General features: G+C 39.2%; 2 protein-coding genes across 2 annotated transcripts in view; one reads left to right on the top strand and one right to left on the bottom strand.

Moving 5' to 3' along the window:
- The window catches only part of LOC133662365 (uncharacterized), a 149,611-nt gene extending 132,471 nt beyond the window's left edge, over window positions 1–17,140 (bottom strand). Inside the window, exons 1-3 of the mRNA XM_062066295.1 lie at window positions 17,068–17,140; window positions 12,967–13,209; window positions 10,936–11,105 (exon numbers count right to left, since the gene is read on the bottom strand). The gene's annotated coding sequence lies outside the window, so the exon portion shown is untranslated. The remainder of the gene's footprint in view (window positions 1–10,935; window positions 11,106–12,966; window positions 13,210–17,067) is intronic.
- The window catches only part of LOC133662364 (sodium-coupled neutral amino acid symporter 2-like), a 17,808-nt gene continuing 211 nt past the window's right edge, over window positions 716–18,312 (top strand). The window contains exons 1-16 of the mRNA XM_062066294.1: window positions 716–996; window positions 2,000–2,107; window positions 2,196–2,277; window positions 3,850–3,965; window positions 7,236–7,309; window positions 7,398–7,490; window positions 7,668–7,740; window positions 12,404–12,486; window positions 12,577–12,635; window positions 13,018–13,182; window positions 13,872–13,951; window positions 14,054–14,154; window positions 17,470–17,594; window positions 17,665–17,809; window positions 17,880–17,977; window positions 18,053–18,312. The exon at window positions 18,053–18,312 is cut by the window's right edge and continues 211 nt beyond it. Coding sequence (XP_061922278.1) covers window positions 2,001–2,107; window positions 2,196–2,277; window positions 3,850–3,965; window positions 7,236–7,309; window positions 7,398–7,490; window positions 7,668–7,740; window positions 12,404–12,486; window positions 12,577–12,635; window positions 13,018–13,182; window positions 13,872–13,951; window positions 14,054–14,154; window positions 17,470–17,594; window positions 17,665–17,809; window positions 17,880–17,977; window positions 18,053–18,160 — 1,509 coding nt within the window. The 5' untranslated portion in view covers window positions 716–996; window position 2,000 and the 3' untranslated portion in view covers window positions 18,161–18,312. The remainder of the gene's footprint in view (window positions 997–1,999; window positions 2,108–2,195; window positions 2,278–3,849; window positions 3,966–7,235; window positions 7,310–7,397; window positions 7,491–7,667; window positions 7,741–12,403; window positions 12,487–12,576; window positions 12,636–13,017; window positions 13,183–13,871; window positions 13,952–14,053; window positions 14,155–17,469; window positions 17,595–17,664; window positions 17,810–17,879; window positions 17,978–18,052) is intronic.

Genomic DNA, 18,312 nt, shown 5'->3' with positions numbered 1-18,312 from the left:
TCTACAATGTAAATAGTCATGAAAATAAAGAAAACCCATTGAATGAGGAGAAGGTGTGTCCAAACTTTTGGCCTGTACTGTATTTCTTGTAAAGCGTATAAAAAGGAGAATGGAAGCTGGACAAATAAGATGGCAAAAAGCAACCACTTTCATGTGGTATTCGACAGAAAGGAGGACTTTTTTCTCTCCTCCATTTAAAAATGTGGACGTTATCATCACTACTGTCTGATTCCAACCAATACAAGTCATCAGAATCAGGTAATACACCAACTTATATTCTTGTCTTCATGAAAGAAAGGTGTGTTAAACATGCTTGTATTATCATTTAACACCTTTACCTTGATAACAAAAACGTCTCTTTCATAAATAAATAAATATAAATTATATATATGAATGAGGTAGATCCCCTCCACTTGGTCAATTGAAAAGTAGAAAAAGTGTGGCCACCCCTGGTTTAATAACTGAGTGTTTTCATAAAAGGGCCGTGAATATTTTCCATTTTTGTGTGGGGTCCAACACCAGGTCCACTCTAAAGTCCACACCAGCATTCCTTTGCTGTGCGCCCCTCACATAATGTTCTGTTTGTACACAAAAAGTACGTCACAGCCGTGCGTAAAATGTCTCCTCCTCCCCCGTCTAGGCCACGCCCAGTCACACCCCACCCCCTCGCTGAACCCTCCCCGTCTCCTGGCTGATGCAATGCATTATAAGGGTGAGTCCACATCCCTCCTTCAGCAGAACACTCTTGTCCTTACGCCGCATTTTGGAGCATTTTTGTCCAATATTACAAGGGGAAATAAATAAATAAATCATTTCTACGCACCAGTTGGTGTATTCAAATATCATCTTTTTACTGTCTTGTTTGAGAGCCTCTATGCTAATCCGCAGTTCTTTTTTCTAAGGATCAGTCAGCTTTTGGAGTCTGGTTTTTTTTTGGAATCTTGCCTTTTTTTTTTGGATCCAGAAGGGATTTTAAAGGAGACGTCTTCATAAAAGGTAAGAAGGCCGACATGTCATGTTCTTGACAGGCAGAAAAAAGTGGATATAGGAGGTAGGGTGCATTGTTTGTTTGTGGTTGTCTTTTATCATTAAACCCTTCCCTATTTGGAGGGAAAATGTTCCATTTGAGCGCGTCATGTCTTCCCGGGTCATCCTTGGCACACGTGAATAAATCATTGGACGTGGCGTGATTTGAAGAGAAAAGTCAAGAGCTTGGGGGCTAATGAGAGTGGGACGTTGCATCATGGTACGAGCGGAAAAAAGGGAGCCGTGCCCATAAAGGGACAACACGTGCCATTGTTTCCATTGATGCCGCTCATTAGGCCTGATGTCATTAAAGCCGTCTGGGTTCAGACTTTACGGGGCTACTTGGGCTTGTTTGGACTTTCATCGACTCAGGACATGAAAATGTTGGGTTTTTGGAAAGACAACATTCTTATGGTAATGTAATGTCTTCAAAAAAAAAAGAAAAGAAAAAAAAAAAGATTCCGGCACGCCCTTACATGCTTTCCGATGCCAATGTGGCGCAAAATCCACACTGCGGCTTTTTTGTCATTGAGCGTTCTGTTGACGGGGCTGAGGTGATGGCGGGTGCACTCAGATGCCGGTCTGGTATTTTTCCACTGCCGGTGCGTCAAGACCCCCTCCCCCTCCCTCCTCCGAGAAGTCACATGATCCGGCAGGGCGCGCGCACTCTAATATTGATTATTCGAAAGGGGGACGTGGGCGTGCACGCTTATAAATAAATAAAGGCTTTTTAAACATTTTTCCCTGTTGGGTCACATGCCCTAAATATATATTGTTATAGTGTGTCAGTATGTATATATTCTTTAAAGTGTTTTATTTTTTTTCTTCAAAGCAGTTTTTATCGACATTTTAAAATGAAATAATAATGAGGTTAATTATGTAGCATCTGTCACCAAGCGAAACAACATGTGATTATAGGGCACATTGTTTGTAGGCAATAGAGTCTTAACAAAAGCTTTTTTTTCCCTTCCAGTATGAAGCAAACCGAAATGAGCCGTTTGTCCCGTGAAGACGACAACAGCAGCACCAACAGCAATGAGTACAATTACTCCGAGTGTCCCAGCAAAGTCCCGCTGAATAGGTGAGAAAGTGTTCCGGGCGTAACGACTGCATGCGTTTTGAGTGTCGGTATTAAGCTATTAAAGTCAAACTTGTCTTTGGAAAAAAAGTCAATTTGCAGACATCGAGGCGGAGAGTGAAAACTTCCTCCCGGAGCAAAACCTTGGCAAGAAGAAGTATGACACAGAATATGTAAGTTTTTAAATATTTTTGGGGAAAATATTGCATCATTTGTGCGTTTGGCATATGAATAAATCAAGGATTTCTTTGACAAAAATGGCATAAAACCATAAAAAAAACATGAAAAATTCATTTTAAAAATTATAATCAACGGGTAGATCTAAAATTGATCTACAGACTTAAGCATTAAAAGTAAGAAAATAATGATTTTATTTATTTTTAACACTTTAATGAGTGGGACTCTTTTGGAACCCTAAGAATTTAACTGAAACTTTTTCTTTTTCCAAAACTGTCATTGCTCAAAAAAATGTATGAATTAAAATCAATGTTATTAATTATTGAACTACTTAAGGCCCCACAAACTTTACATCAAATATTCCTTTGAAATATGTTTAGAAAAAATATTGCATAATTTGCGTGTTTGCCATAAAAATAAATTAAGGTTTTCTTTGACAAAAACAGCATAAAACAAACAAGAAAACATGAAAAAAAAACGTATAATTAACGGATAGATCTGAGAATGATTTACAGACTTAAGCATTGAAAATAAGGAAAAAGAAGAAGACTTATTTTTAACACTTTTATAAGTGTTTGATCACTAAGAATTTTAGTGGGATTTTTGTTTTTAAACAATAATGAATTAAAATCAGCGCTAATCAATATTGGCCCATTTAAGACTCCAACTACTTTACATCAAATATTCCACATGTTTGGGGTAAAATATTGCATCATTTGTGTTTTTGCCATACAAATAAATCAAGGTTTTCTTTGACAAAAAGACATTAAAACAAACAAACAAACAAAAAAACTTAAAATCGATGGATAAACCTGAAGTTAATGGACTTTGAAAGTAAGAAAAAAAAATGTATGACTTATGTTAGCACCTGTATGAGTGGGGCCCTTTTGGATCCCCAACAGTGTTGTTTTTTAAACGTTTTTATAAATTATTGACTAATTACTTCACATCAAACATTCCATTTTAAAACATGTTTTGGGGAAAAAAATTGCATATTTTGTGTTTTTGTCATATAAAAAACAAAAAATAATAAAGGGCACAAAACAGGGAAAACAACAACAAAAAAACTCACAAATCTGAAATGGATTTAGAGATTTGTGTTGAAAGTTAAAAATTAAATGTATGACTTAGTTTTAACCCTTTTATGAGTGGGGCCCTTTTGGATGCCCAAGAAGGTTTGTTTTTTTTTTTAAACAAAACTGTCATTGTTCAAATAATAAAAATTTTTAAAAGAAATTTATAAATTATTGAGTAATTACTTGAGATCAAATATTGCACTTTAAAAATGTTTTGGGGAAGATGTGGCATAATGTTTTTTTGCCATAAAAATCAGGGTTTTGACAAAAAGGGCATAAAAAACAACAACTTTATAACCACAGATAGACCCGAAGTAGACCTATAGATAAAAAGCATTGAATAGAAAAATTAAAGTTTGGTCCCTAAAGGTTAAAAAAAATCTATATATTGTATTGATTTTGGAGAAGAAAAATATCAAAATGAAAAAGTTTAGACACCCCGGGTTTACTTGAAGAAAAACATGAGTAATTGTGAGAGTTGTCCCTTCACAGCACCAGGGCAACACCTCCTTTGGCATGTCGGTCTTCAACCTGGGCAACGCCATCATGGGGAGTGGCATCTTGGGCCTGTCCTACGCCATGGCCAACACTGGCATCGCCCTCTTTGTGTGAGTACCACCTTGCCAAAATAATTTCAGCAGCTGCGCTTTCGTGTTTGCCCTAGATAAAAGGGTGGGAAGATAGGGCTCAATGGGACGCTTGAGGTAGACGTGGGCCGTGCGTCACCACCTCCGGTGCCCGGTGTCACCAAGGAGTGGCGTGAATGGCTGTGGAGTCAGCAGCTGGCGTACAGTACACAAGTTCTGATTGACAGTGGCAGCAATGGCTACAGCTTCTTTCTCATACACTATTAATACACCGCAAGACCTTTCCACCAGTGTGACTCAAGCTCTACCACTCAGGAGGAAAAAAGCACATGAGACTCACATGCATGTGAGGAAATACGCCATGAATCAACAACACCCGATGAGCTCTGCTTCAAATACGAGTTCATTCACCACAAATTGTCTATCTATGATCTATGGTAGAACAATGCCACTTTACCACTCAGGAGGAAAAAAGCACATGAGACTCACATGCATGTGAGGAAATACGTCATGAATCAACAACACCCGATGAGCTCTGCTTCAAATATGGGTTCATTCACCACAAATTGTCTATCTATGATATATGGTAGAACAATGCCATCCTCTTCCACTGGATGGCACATGACTGACCTCGGAGTCCAGTATAAAGAGAGAGAGTATGGCCAACTAAACAACAGGCGCCATGTTTGCTACCGAGCCAGTGTGCATGCATTGCGGTCGCTCTGACGTAAAATTCAACATAAAAACACGTCTAAAGTGTGAAACATACTCCAGCTCATGAATCTACAATAAAACATGCTTTGAGTTGTCACGATATAATTTTGCGGCCGTGTTTGATGCACTCCAATGTATGCATTCATGTAGTGTTTAGTGAGCAGCAGGCTCTATAACACGCTGCTGACGGCAAGATAAGATACACACAACGACCGAAATCAATCCTCATTAGCTGATATAAATAACTGAAAACATGTTTTATATTCTAGTTTCTTCAAAATAGCCACCTGTGAAGTGAAAAGTGAAAACCATTTCAGGTGACAACCTCTTGAAGCTCATGGAGAGAATGCCAAGAGTGTGCGAAAAAGTAATCAGAGCAAAGGGTGGCTATTTTGAAGAAACTAGAATGTAAAACATGTTATCAGTTATTTCACCTTTTTTTGTTAAGTACATAACTCCACATGTGTTCATTCATAGTTTTAATGTGACAATCTACAATGTAAATAGCATTGAATGAGAAGGTGTGTCTAAACGTTTGGTCTGTACTAGGGCTGAACGATTTCAGGAAAAAATCTGATCACGATTTTTCTGACAGAAATTGCGATTTCGATTTTGACTCACGATTTCTTTTTAAATCAAGCTTCAGTAACAGTAACAGATTTAAAACATGACAAAAAATGATATACCATGAAAACATTAAATGCTATGTAATGCAAGGATGAATACTAAAAGGTAAGAATTGCTTCAAACATGTATTTATTAAGAAACATGCATGTACATTCTCCAAAGTTCTTGACCAACAGCAGTTATTAAAACTAAAGAACTAAAACCAGTACAAAAACCTTAATTATGTTAAGATAAATAAAAAAGTTTAAGTTAAATAAAATACAAAACAATTCCAACACAAAAAGCAATGCTTAATATATAATAAGAAAAACAAAATTCAACAACTTCAATAAAGGAAAAAAAGGATCCTGACCTTATGTAAACAGTCTTATACTCAAGTAGGTAGGTCAGTCTTTTATGGCTCAAGAGAGCTAGCCTATCAACATCTATAGCAGCAATTCAAGTACTTTATTCAACCCTGGAAGAAACCTGAACAATATTTTAAAGTGAAATTGAAAAGTAATGGTAATAAAGAAAATACTATTACAAAAACAAAATGACCCAACCTCTGCCCTTCTGAAAAATATGTCAGACATTAAAATAGGTGGGTCATTCATTTACCGCTTAGCAGCACCCAAATATTGCACATCTATTCTGTTAACAATAGAACGGCTGCTCTTCTCATAAGGAGTTATACTGGCAAACGACGCTGTAATTGTGGTATGTTTGCTACAATGGGCTGAATCGCTCGGGGTTGACTTTTCACCGGACTTTTTGGTCATACATTCGTCGTGTAACTGCCGGTGGTGATTTTTCAAGTGCCGGAATAAATTAGTCGTGTTGCCTTGGGATGTGGCGACTTTGGCCCGACAAGTTTTACAAAGTACCTGTTTCTGATGCACATCTGAAGTTTCGAAACCGAAGTAGTCCCAAATGACAGACGTGCTGCTCTTCTTCTGTATTAAAACTAAATCCTCCTCCACTTCTGACCCGGCGGCAGCAGCCATTTCCTCCAGGACGTTTGTTTCTTCACCAAAGTTGTTAGTGGGCGTGTACGCGGTAGCCTCGTCAATGGCCGCCTCTGATTGGTTAGCGTGACGGCATGCCCTGCTCACAAGTAGTTTACCACTTCTGATTGGTGAGTTTGACAAGGCATGAGAGTAGCACGAGCAGGCTGCATATACACAACAGACATGTCAGCCAGGAGAGCTAAATAACGTTCGTCTAAAACCGAAGCCTTCACGATCTCAAGATTGAGACTTCTGAAATCGCAATTTCGATCTGAAAACGATAAATCGTTCAGCCCTAGTCTGTACTCTATATCCATATATATATTTAATATTTATATATTTCTGTATTTGATTTTTGCTGTGTTACCTAACTGACTGTTGATATTGAATTGAATTGATTGAATTGAATTACATTTATATAGCGCTTTTTCTCAAGTGACTCAAAGCGCTTTACATTGTGAAACCCAATATCTAAGTTACATTTAAACCAGTGTGGGTGGCACTGGGAGCAGGTGGGTAAAGTGTCTTGCCCAAGGACACAACGGCAGTGACTAGGATGGCGGAAGCGGGGATCGAACCTGCAACCCTCAAGTTGCTGACACGGCCGCTCTACCAACCGAGCTATACCGCCCCCATGCCCCATATGATTATGTTTGTAGTCATGAAAATCAATAAAACATAATAACAAAAAACAGTATGTCAAGTGTGTATGGATGGGCATGTTTACGCAACAAAAAACCTCTTCAATTAAAAGCGATGCGGAATGAAGAAGTGCAGTGCACGTATATCCCCAGCTCAAAGTTGGACGCAAACATGGCGCCCTGCAGTCACATGAGGGCTTTTTGAACAATCATTTAGGCCGCCTAAAACCGAGTTGGCCATACTTTCTTCAAACACGACTGACTGACTGACCCGAATCCTTTATTTCTGTAAAATAACAGTGATTACATTTTGTTTCCAGGATCCTCCTTGTATCCGTCGCCATCTTCTCTTTATATTCTGTGCATTTGCTACTAAAGACGGCCAACGAAGGAGGTGAGTCTGTCTTTTTGTTGTTGTTGTTTTTTAACGATGCGACCAAATATTGCTAGATTTTAATATGTTTAATTATTTTTTGGAAAAGGCGCGCTGGTGTACGAGCAGCTGGGTTACAAAGCCTTCGGGCTGCCTGGAAAACTGGCGGCGTCCTGCTCCATCACCATGCAGAACATCGGAGGTGAGTGCTGGAATAAACACACCATCACTCTGTGTACGCAATGAAAACATGACCTGAGTCACTCTTTTTATTTCATACCCTGGAGCAACTGGGCCCCTTAGCAAATATTTCATGAGTTGTGGAAGCCTCACTCTTGGGGATAAAACCTGCTCACTTTATTTTTTTGCCCTCTTTCAGCCATGTCAAGCTACCTCTACATCGTCAAGTACGAGCTGCCCATTGTCATCCAGGCTTTTGTGGAAACTAATGGGTGAGTAACTGGCACCTGTTTTTTTCAAATCATCCCCCCGTCTCCTGTAGTCAACTACACGCATACAGTAGTCAATTACATGCAAATATGCATACAGTAGTCAACTACACGCAAATATGCATACAGTAGTCAACTACACGCATACAGTAGTCCACTACACGCATACAGTAGTCAACTACACGCATACAGTAGTCCACTACACGCATACAGTAGTCAACTACACGCAAACATGCAGTCAACTACATGCATACAGTAGTCAACTACACGCATACAGTAGTCCACTACACGCATACAGTAGTCCACTACATGCAAACATGCAGTCAACTACACGCATACAGTAGTCAACTACATGCAAACATGCAGTCAACTACATGCATACAGTAGTCAACTACACGCATACAGTAGTCCACTACACGCATACAGTAGTCAACTACACGCAAACATGCAGTCAACTACACGCATACAGTAGTCAACTACACGCAAACAGTAGTCAACTACACGCATACAGTAGTCAACTACACGCATACAGTAGTAAACTACATGCAAACATGCAGTCAACTACACGCATACAGTAGTCAACTACACGCAAACATGCATACAGTAGTCAACTACACGCATACAGTAGTCAACTACACGCAAACATGCATACAGTAGTCAACTACATGCAAACATGCATACAGTAGTCAACTACATGCAAACATGCATACAGTAGTAAACTACACACATACAGTAGTCAACTACACGCAAACATGCATACAGTAGTCAACTACACGCATACAGTAGTCAACTACACACAAACATGCATACAGTAGTCAACTACATGCATACAGTAGTCAACCACACACATACAGTAGTCACCTACACGCATACAGTAGTCAACCACATGCATACAGTAGTCAACTACATGCAAACATGCAGTCAACTACACGCATACAGTAGTCATCTACACGCATACAATAGTCAACTACACGCAAACATGCATACAGTAGTCAACTACATGCATACAGTAGTCAACTACATGCAAACATGCAGTCAACTACACGCATACAGTAGTCATCTACACGCATACAGTAGTCAACTACACGCAAACATGCATACAGTAGTCAACTACATGCAAACATGCATAGAGTAGTAAACTACACACATACAGTAGTCAACTACACGCAAACATGCATACAGTAGTCAACTACACGCATACAGTAGTCAACCACATGCATACAGTAGTCAACTACATGCAAACATGCAGTCAACTACACGCATACAGTAGTCATCTACACGCATACAGTAGTCAACTACACGCAAACATGCATACAGTAGTCAACTACATGCAAACATGCATACAGTAGTAAACTACACACATACAGTAGTCAACTACACGCAAACATGCATACAGTAGTCAACTACACGCATACAGTAGTCAACTACACACAAACATGCATACAGTAGTCAACTACATGCAAACATGCATACAGTAGTCAACTACATGCAAACATGCATACAGTAGTCAACTACATGCATACAGTAGTCAACCACACGCATACAGTAGTCACCTACACGCATACAGTAGTCAACCACATGCATACAGTAGTCAACTACACGCAAACATGCAGTCAACTACACGCATACAGTAGTCATCTACACGCATACAATAGTCAACTACACGCAAACATGCATACAGTAGCCAACTACATGCATACAGTAGTCAACTACATGCAAACATGCAGTCAACTACACGCATACAGTAGTCAACTCCACGCATACAGTAGTCAACTACATGCAAACATGCAGTCAACTACACGCATACAGTAGTCAACTACATGCAAACAGTAGTCAACTACACGCATACAGTAGTCAACTACATGCATACAGTAGTAAACTACATGCAAACATGCAGTCAACTACACGCATACAGTAGTCAACTACACGCAAACATGCATACAGTAGTCAACTACACGCATACAGTAGTCAACTACACACAAACATGCATACAGTAGTCAACTACACGCATACAGTAGTCAACTACACGCATACAGTAGTCACCTACACGCATACAGTAGTCAACCACATGCATACAGTAGTCAACTACATGCAAACATGCAGTCAACTACACGCATACAGTAGTCACCTACACGCATACAGTAGTCAACCACATGCATACAGTAGTCAACTACATGCAAACATGCAGTCAACTACACGCATACAGTAGACATCTACACGCATACAATAGTCAACTACACGCAAACATGCATACAGTAGTCAACTACATGCAAACATGCAGTCAACTACACGCATACAGTACTCAACTACACGCATACAGTAGTCAACTACATGCAAACATGCAGTCAACTACACGCATACAGTACTCAACTACACGCATACAGTACTCAACTACATGCAAACATGCATACAGTAGTCAACTACACACATACAGTAGTCAACTACACACAAACATGCATACAGTAGTCAACTACATGCATACAGTAGTCAACAACTACATGCAAACATGCATACAGTAGTCAACTACATGCATACAGTAGTCAACTACACACAAAATTGCATACAGTAGTCAACTACACACATACAGTAGTCAACTACACGTAAACATGCATACAGTAGTCAACTACACGCATACAGTAGTCAACTACACGCAAACATGCATACAGTAGTCACCTACACGCATACAGTAGTCATCTACACGCAAACATGCATACAGTAGTAAACTACACACATACAATAGTCAACTACACGCAAACATGCATACAGTAGTCAACTACACACATACAGTAGTAAACTACACACATACAATAGTCAACTACACGCAAACACGCATACAGTAGTAAACTACACACAAATATGCATATGGTAGTAAACTACACACATCCATCCATACATTTTCTACCGCTTGTTATATACAGTATATATATATATATATATATGTGTGTGTGTTGGTCCTGTGATGAGGTGGCGACTTGTCCAGGGTGCCCCCCGCCTTCCGCCCGAATGCAGCTGAGATAAGCTCTAGCACCCCCCACGACCCCAAAAGGGACAAGCGGTAGAAAATGGATGGATGGATATTAGTCCAAGGGGTCCTTCAAAAGGCCCTTGTCGTCTGCAGCTGGTGCCGCATCGAGATAGACCGTGTGTGTGTGTGTGTGTGTGTGTGTGTGTGTGTGTGTGTGGTATCAGCTCACTCACTGCGACCTTGCCTCACATCACGCTCAAAGCTCGACCGCCGCTCAAAGCTCGACCGCCGCTTCTTCTCACCGCAACTTCTGTTCTTGGCATTTTTTCTGCGAGCGACGCCTTCTTGCGGTTTCGGGCTGTTTTTTTCTCCCTTGGTGCTGACGAGCGTGTGGCATGTGAAGCTGCACACATCAAAAGGAACGAGCTGACATTAAAAACAAATGAGCCACCATTATGCTGACTGAGAGACAAATCCAAAAACATTTAAACGTCACAGAAAACCAGACTTGGACTGCTAGAATTAGAGCATGACACGCAATTATTCTGAAGGCAGAGGAAGTTTAAATGTGCCTTTTTAATAAGTGAAGTTGAATATTTCAAAAAGACATAATAATGAATATATATATTAATAAGTTGGTACATTTCAAAAGGTGCCAGTATTAGTGTTTTTATTCACGCTTGAAGAAAAAACGAGGCTCCATCTTGGTGACCGCAATGCTGAAATATAGTCAACAGGCTGCCTGTTTTTATTAAATTACATAAAATTGTCTTCATAAAGTTACCTCAGATTTGAATAATTTTTTCAAGTTGTCTCAGCTTATTTTATTCACCAATTTTGACCATCAGAACATTAACTCATACAGTGGCTTGTATGGGTGAATACATTTTTAAAAATAAATAAATATAGAAAGATAGAAATAGATAAATACATAAATATATAAACAAAATAATAAAGAACTAGGTATATAAATAAACCAATAAATAAATCAATAAGAAAATAAATGTACAAAAATAAATGAATTAAAAAACACATTTTAAAAATGGATCAATAAATAGCTAAATAAATACATGAACAAAGAAATAAATTGATGCCCAAAAAAATTGATAAATAGATGGATAAACAAATACATAAATATGTATTTATTATACCATACAGTGGCTTGTATGGGTAAATATATTTTTAAAAAGTTAAATAAATAAATATAGAAATAAAGAAAGAGAAATAGATAAATATATAAACAAAAATAAAGAACTAGATATATAGATAGATAAACCAAGAAATAGATCAACAAAAAATAAATAAAATAGATATACAAAAATAGATTAATTAAAAATAAATTTAAATGGATCAATAAATAGATAAATGAATGAATGAATATAAATAGATCAACAAAAAAATTGATGAATAGATAGATAAACAAATAGATATATTTTGTTGACATTGAGTGTTTTCCATGCTTGTGTTGACATTTCCTTTCTGCCTTGAGAGCTGAGTGGATTATAATCAGAGGAAGTTACATTTGAAATAAAACTTATTTGCTCCTGCTGCATAGGTCACAAAAATATCACTAATCCTCGATATGGGCCGATTTAAACCACTTATACGGTGGTACAGTTTTCAGCCGTATTGCCCAGCTCTGTGACAGTGTCAAGATGTCAGTTACGTTCTATAAAAGGCATGTTGTGTTATGTTTTGCAGGGAATGGTACACCAACGGCGATTACCTGGTCCTGCTTGTCTCATTAGTCATTATTCTGCCACTCTCGCTCCTCAGGAATTTGGGTAAGCATTGTGTTTAAATGTCGACCAGTCAGAAGAAAAGGAACCTTCTACAGACAGGATTAGATGAATGATTTATGTTCCCCTCATCAGGTTACCTTGGTTACACAAGCGGTCTGTCCCTCCTCTGCATGGTGTTCTTCCTGATCGTGGTGAGTTTGCAACATACACATATTGTTGCTTTTTCTTTTTATTCTTATTGTAATATTTTTCTATTTTGTTTCAAATTTATACCCCCATTATTTACTTTTTAAATTCGATCTCAATTCTGTACACTGCTGCTGGAGTTTTAATTTTCCTGTGGAAACTCTCCTGAAGGAATCAATAAAGTACTATCTATCTATCTACACACTTGGACATGTTTGCAGGAGATGCTAGAAGGGAGCATCATAAAACATTTGGATTGCAGTGGGATTTTATTCCCAGATGACGATTCTGGGAATTTCCACAAACAAGCGTCTTAAACTGCAAACTGTGCAGTACCTGCTGAATTTCTTTCCAGCGTGGTCACAAAGCAATGCTTTGGTCCCACAGGTGATCATCAAGAAGTTCCAGATCCCGTGTCCTCTTCCTGAAGACGTCCACGCTGGGAATGAGACGTTCAGTAAACTCCTCAACGCCACTTTGTCCCCCAACAACGCCACCGCCAAGGACTACAACGACGTCTGCACGCCCAAATACTTTGTCTTCAACTCTCAGGTAAAGATCAGCGACGTGCAACCACGTCTGGGCGAGGAAAATAAAAAAACACAAATTTATTAGGAATGTCAAAAAAATTGATTATCGATCGAATTGCCATTTTTATTTGTAACGATTCTTAATCGATTAAAACAAATCAAAAATCTATTTAAAAAACAAATTGTTTATACACATACATACATTCACATATATACACACATTTTTACATACATATATACACACACATATACATACATATATACACACACACAAACATACATATATACATACATATACGCACACACGTATATACACACATACATACATATATATATACACACCCATATATACATATACGCACAAGCACATATTCATATACACATACATATCATACACACACACACTCATATATATATATATATATATGGTGTGTGTGTGTATATACTGTATATATGTTTTTTATTATTAACAAAATCAGTTTATTGTTAGGTAATATAAACATTTATCAGAGCTGTTTGTCTATTTTATGGAGAAATGTAGTCAATCATAGAACTGGCATTCAATGTTATTAAAGAAGTATTGATTATGAATCAAAAGTCAGTTTGAATCGAGAATCAGTTCTGAATCGAATCGTTGCCTCCAACAATGGAATCATGTGGTTCCCAAAGATTCACAGCCCTAATCGTCAGTCTTCTGCTTCTTCCTTTTAGACGGTTTACGCCGTTCCCATCCTGACCTTCGCCTTCGTGTGCCACCCTGCCATCCTCCCCATGTACGAGGAACTCAAAGAGTGAGTTGCTTTCACTATTGAGTTCCAACAGCACAGCTGCGCTCCCTTATCTGACCTTCACAGACATTTTATTTAAACATCTCCATTGCCTCCCCCGCACAGCCGTTCTCGCAGGAAGATGCAAGGGGTCGCCAACGTGTCCTTTCTGGCCATGTTTATCATGTACCTCCTGGCTGCTCTCTTCGGCTATCTGACCTTCAACGGTGAGTGTCTCCAATACCTGCAGATTGCCTCCTTCCTGTGGGATTTATGTGCCTTTTGAAGGCTTCTTTGAAGTCAACAATGAGAACCCATTCCCAGTTGTGAGACTTCTTTATGCACTTGCAAATGTAGTGTCTACAGTTGGCCACTGGCCTCTTTTTTTATGGATATTATTTGACAACTTTAGTATATTTAAGCTTTTGTGTTTATACTACCATCAGACCAGGAAAAACAATTGTATTGGATTTGAACATTGCATACAGTACTTTTCTAATCCCAAAAAATAAACTATACTTCTTTAATATTGTTAATTTATAATGAAATGCAAAACTTTTGTAAGATATTTTTTTTATTTTGTTTGAGCAGTTGGACCGGAGGTGACGTATCGTGCTATTTTTTTTTTTCCAAAAATGTATTTCAGTAACAGTATAATACATACAGTAAATGTAACAATAAAAAACATGACATTCATGTGTTGAATACATTAACAATAAATTGTAACACACAAATATAAGGAAAGAAGCGATGTTGTGCCATTATTGTGAAGCCGGAAGTGTGTGAGTTGACAGGAAGTGCTATGACGAGATGCCACGTGACGATTTTTAAAACGGAAAAGTTCCTTTCAATGCTTTTGTTGCAGTCTATCATTTATGCTGAGCCTTCCTCTACTTACTAACCTTCAGTTACACGATATATCTTTTTCTAATGAAGCGGGTAATAAGGAAACATTTTGCACCGACTTATAACTCCTGTGTGCCTAAAAGGAGCTAAGCTGACGACTTCTAGCTAGGGCAAGTTAACCCGCGTTTTTTTTTTAAACCACGAAATCGGTGAAAAATGAGTTTTAAACGTGCGTGAATGTAAATACTGTATCGCTGACTCGTGTCGTGAAATTACCTTTTAAACTTGATTGAAATGAGGGAGGATATGGTCGCCAGGGAGCAGCCTCGTTCTAAAAAGCTATCCAGCGCAGTGCATTCTGGGATTTGTAGTAACAATTATGGAGTGCATTTAGTGGCTGATTCTTCCCGCTCATTTAAGGAAGTTTGAATGTGAAACTGTAAACACGTTCGAAACATCACTATCTTATTCTTGTCTTTTATTGTGTTGTTTTTAACATGAATATTTACAATACAATCATGTTGTGCCTAAAAGGCCTTCCGTAGCAAGGAGCTAAGCTAACGACGTCTAGCTGGGCGAGTTAACCCGCCTTTTTTGACCACGAAATCGGTGAAAAGGCAGAAACGTGCGTGAATGTAAATATTGTAACGCTGACTCGTGTCGAGAAATTACCTTTTAAACTTGATTGAAATGAGGGATGATACGCCGCCAGGGAGCAGCCTCGTTCTAAAAAGCTATGCAGCGCAGTGCATTCTGGGATTTGTAGTAACATTTTTGGAGAGTAATTTTAGTGCCAGATTCTTCTCGCTCATTTGAGGACGTTTGAATGTGAAACTAAACACGTTCAAAACATAACTATCTTATTCTTGTCTTTTATTGTGTTGTTTTTTTTAACATGTATATTTACAATACAATAATGTTGTGCCTAAAAGAAAAGGACTTCCATAGTAAGGAGCTAAGCTGACGACGCCTAGCTAGGCGAGTTAACCCGTCTTACTTTTACCACAAAATCGATGAAAAAGCGTTTCAAACGTGCGTGAATGTATTGTATTGTATGTATTGTAACGCTGACGTGTCAAGAAATTACCTTTTAAACTTTATTGAAATGAGGGAGGATACGGTCGCCAGGGAGCAGTCTCGTTCTAAAAAAAACTATGCAGCGCAGTGCATTCTGGGATTTACAGTAAACATTTTGGAGTGTATTTAGTGGCATATTCTTCCCGCTCATTTTAGGACGTTTGAATGTGAAACTAAACACGTTCGAAACATCACTATCTTATTCTTGTCTTTTATTGTGTTGTTTTTAACATTAATATTTACAATACAATCATGTTGTGCCTAAAAGGCCTTCCGTAGTAAGGAGCTAAGCTAACGACGTCTAGCTAGGCGAGTTAACCCGCCTTTTTTGACCATGAAATCGGTGAAAAGTGAGTTTTAAACGTGCGTGAATGTAAATATTGCAACGCTGACTCGTGTCGTGAAATTACCTTTTCAACTTAATTGAAACGGGCGACGTCGACAACGAGGGACCATACTGTCGTAAGGCCCAGGGAGCAGTCGCCTTCTAAAAAGCTACGGCGCGCAATGTATTCTGGGATTTGTAGTACAATATTTGTAGTACAATATTTGCTGTGTATTTAGCGGCAAAATATTTACACTCTTATTGGGGACATGTGAGTGTGAAACTGTAAACACGTTCGAAACATCACTATCTTATTATTTTCTTTTAATGTGGTTTTTAACATTAATATTTACAATACAATCATGTTGTGCCTGAAAGGACTTCCATAGTAAGGAGCTGAGCTAACGACATCTAGCTAGGCGAGTTATCCGGCGTTTTTTGACCACGAAATCGGTGAAAAGGCGTTAGAAACGTGCGTGAATGTAAATATTGTAACGCTGACTCGTGTCGAGAAATTACCTTTTCAACTTGATTGAAATGAGGGAGGATACGGTCGCCAGGGAGCAGCCTCGTTCTAAAAAACTATGCAGCGCAGTGCATTCTGGGAGTTGTAGTTACCTTTTGGAGTGTATTTAGTGGCAGATTCTTCCCGCACATTTTAGGACGTTTGAATGTGAAATTGTAAACACGTTCGAAACATCACTATCTTATTCCTGTTGGTATTTTTTAAATCAAGAATATTTACATGTTGTGCCTAAAAGTCCTTCCGTAGTAAGGAGCTAAGCTAACGGCGTCTACCTAGGCAAGTTAACCCGCGCTTTTTGACCACGAAATCGGTGAAAAAGGCGTTTCAAACGTGCGTGAATGTAAATATTGTAACGCTGACTTGTACCTTTTAAACTTGGTTGAAACGGGCGACCCGAGGGACCATACGGTCGTCAAGGAGAAGCTGCGTTCTAAAAAGCTATGTAGCGCAGTGCATGCTGGGAATTGTAGTACATTATAGTGTTTTAAATAAATGACGGCAAAAGTGCTGTCACTTCAAAAAAGCTACGAAGCGCAGTGCATTCTGGGATTTGTAGTACAATATTGTGTATAAATGACAGCAAAAGTGCAACCAGTATTAATGTATATTGTGTTTTTATAATACAACATAAAATATATATATCTATATTTTTTTTTTTTTGAGTATTTAGTGGCAGATTCTGTAAACATGTGGGAAACATCACTATCTTATTCTTGCCTTTTATTGTGTTGTTTTCCTTTTGTGAACATGAATATTTCCACTCCACAGTGCACGTGGAGCCCGAGCTGCTGCACACCTACTCCACGATCTACAAGTTCGACGTCCTCCTCCTGGTCGTCCGCCTGGCTGTCCTCACCGCCGTCACCCTCACCGTCCCCGTGGTTCTCTTCCCTGTAAGTGTCGGCGCTTTAAGTAAACGTGTAGGATTCAGAACCCGCCATTAACGCGTCCCTCCTCCCGTAGATCCGTACCTCCGTCAACCAGCTCCTGTGCACCTCCTCCACCTTCAGCTGGATCCGCCACACCATCATCACGGTGGTCCTGCTGGCCAGCACCAACGTCCTGGTCATCTTCGTCCCGACCATTCGGGACATCTTCGGCTTCATCGGTGAGTGTCGCCATGGTGACAAAGTCGAGTTTGCCGTTTGCATCCCTAAACAAAACCTTCTTCCGCGCAGGCGCATCTGCTGCCGCCATGCTGATCTTCATCTTGCCCTCGGCGTTCTACATCAAACTGGTCAAGAAGGAGTCCATGAAGTCCGTGCAGAAGATCGGGGTACGTCTTTTCTTCGTTGTTTTGAAGCTGCCGCCACAGCAGGGGCTAAAAGCAAATATTTCGTCCTGCGTCCAGGCAACCGCCTTCCTGCTGTTGGGCTTCCTGGTCATGATCGGCAGCATGAGCCTCATCATCCTCGACCTGGTGCACAACGCGTCGGAGGAACACCCCGGCGGACCGTAGAGCCCACACTCTAATGAAGACCACATTGTAAAAAGAAGAACTTGATGTCTGGCTTGGACTGTGACGAAAGACGCCATTCCGAGAGAATGTATACCTGTACAGTTTGCGGTTTTTCACACCATAAGTATGGTGGTTTTTCCTCCTCCTTGGTT

This window comes from Entelurus aequoreus, linkage group LG12 (genome assembly GCF_033978785.1).
Source record: "Entelurus aequoreus isolate RoL-2023_Sb linkage group LG12, RoL_Eaeq_v1.1, whole genome shotgun sequence".
NCBI lineage: Eukaryota > Metazoa > Chordata > Actinopteri > Syngnathiformes > Syngnathidae > Entelurus > Entelurus aequoreus.
The sequence above is the reverse complement of the archived record's forward strand: the minus strand, read 5'-3'. Positions and strand labels throughout refer to the sequence as shown.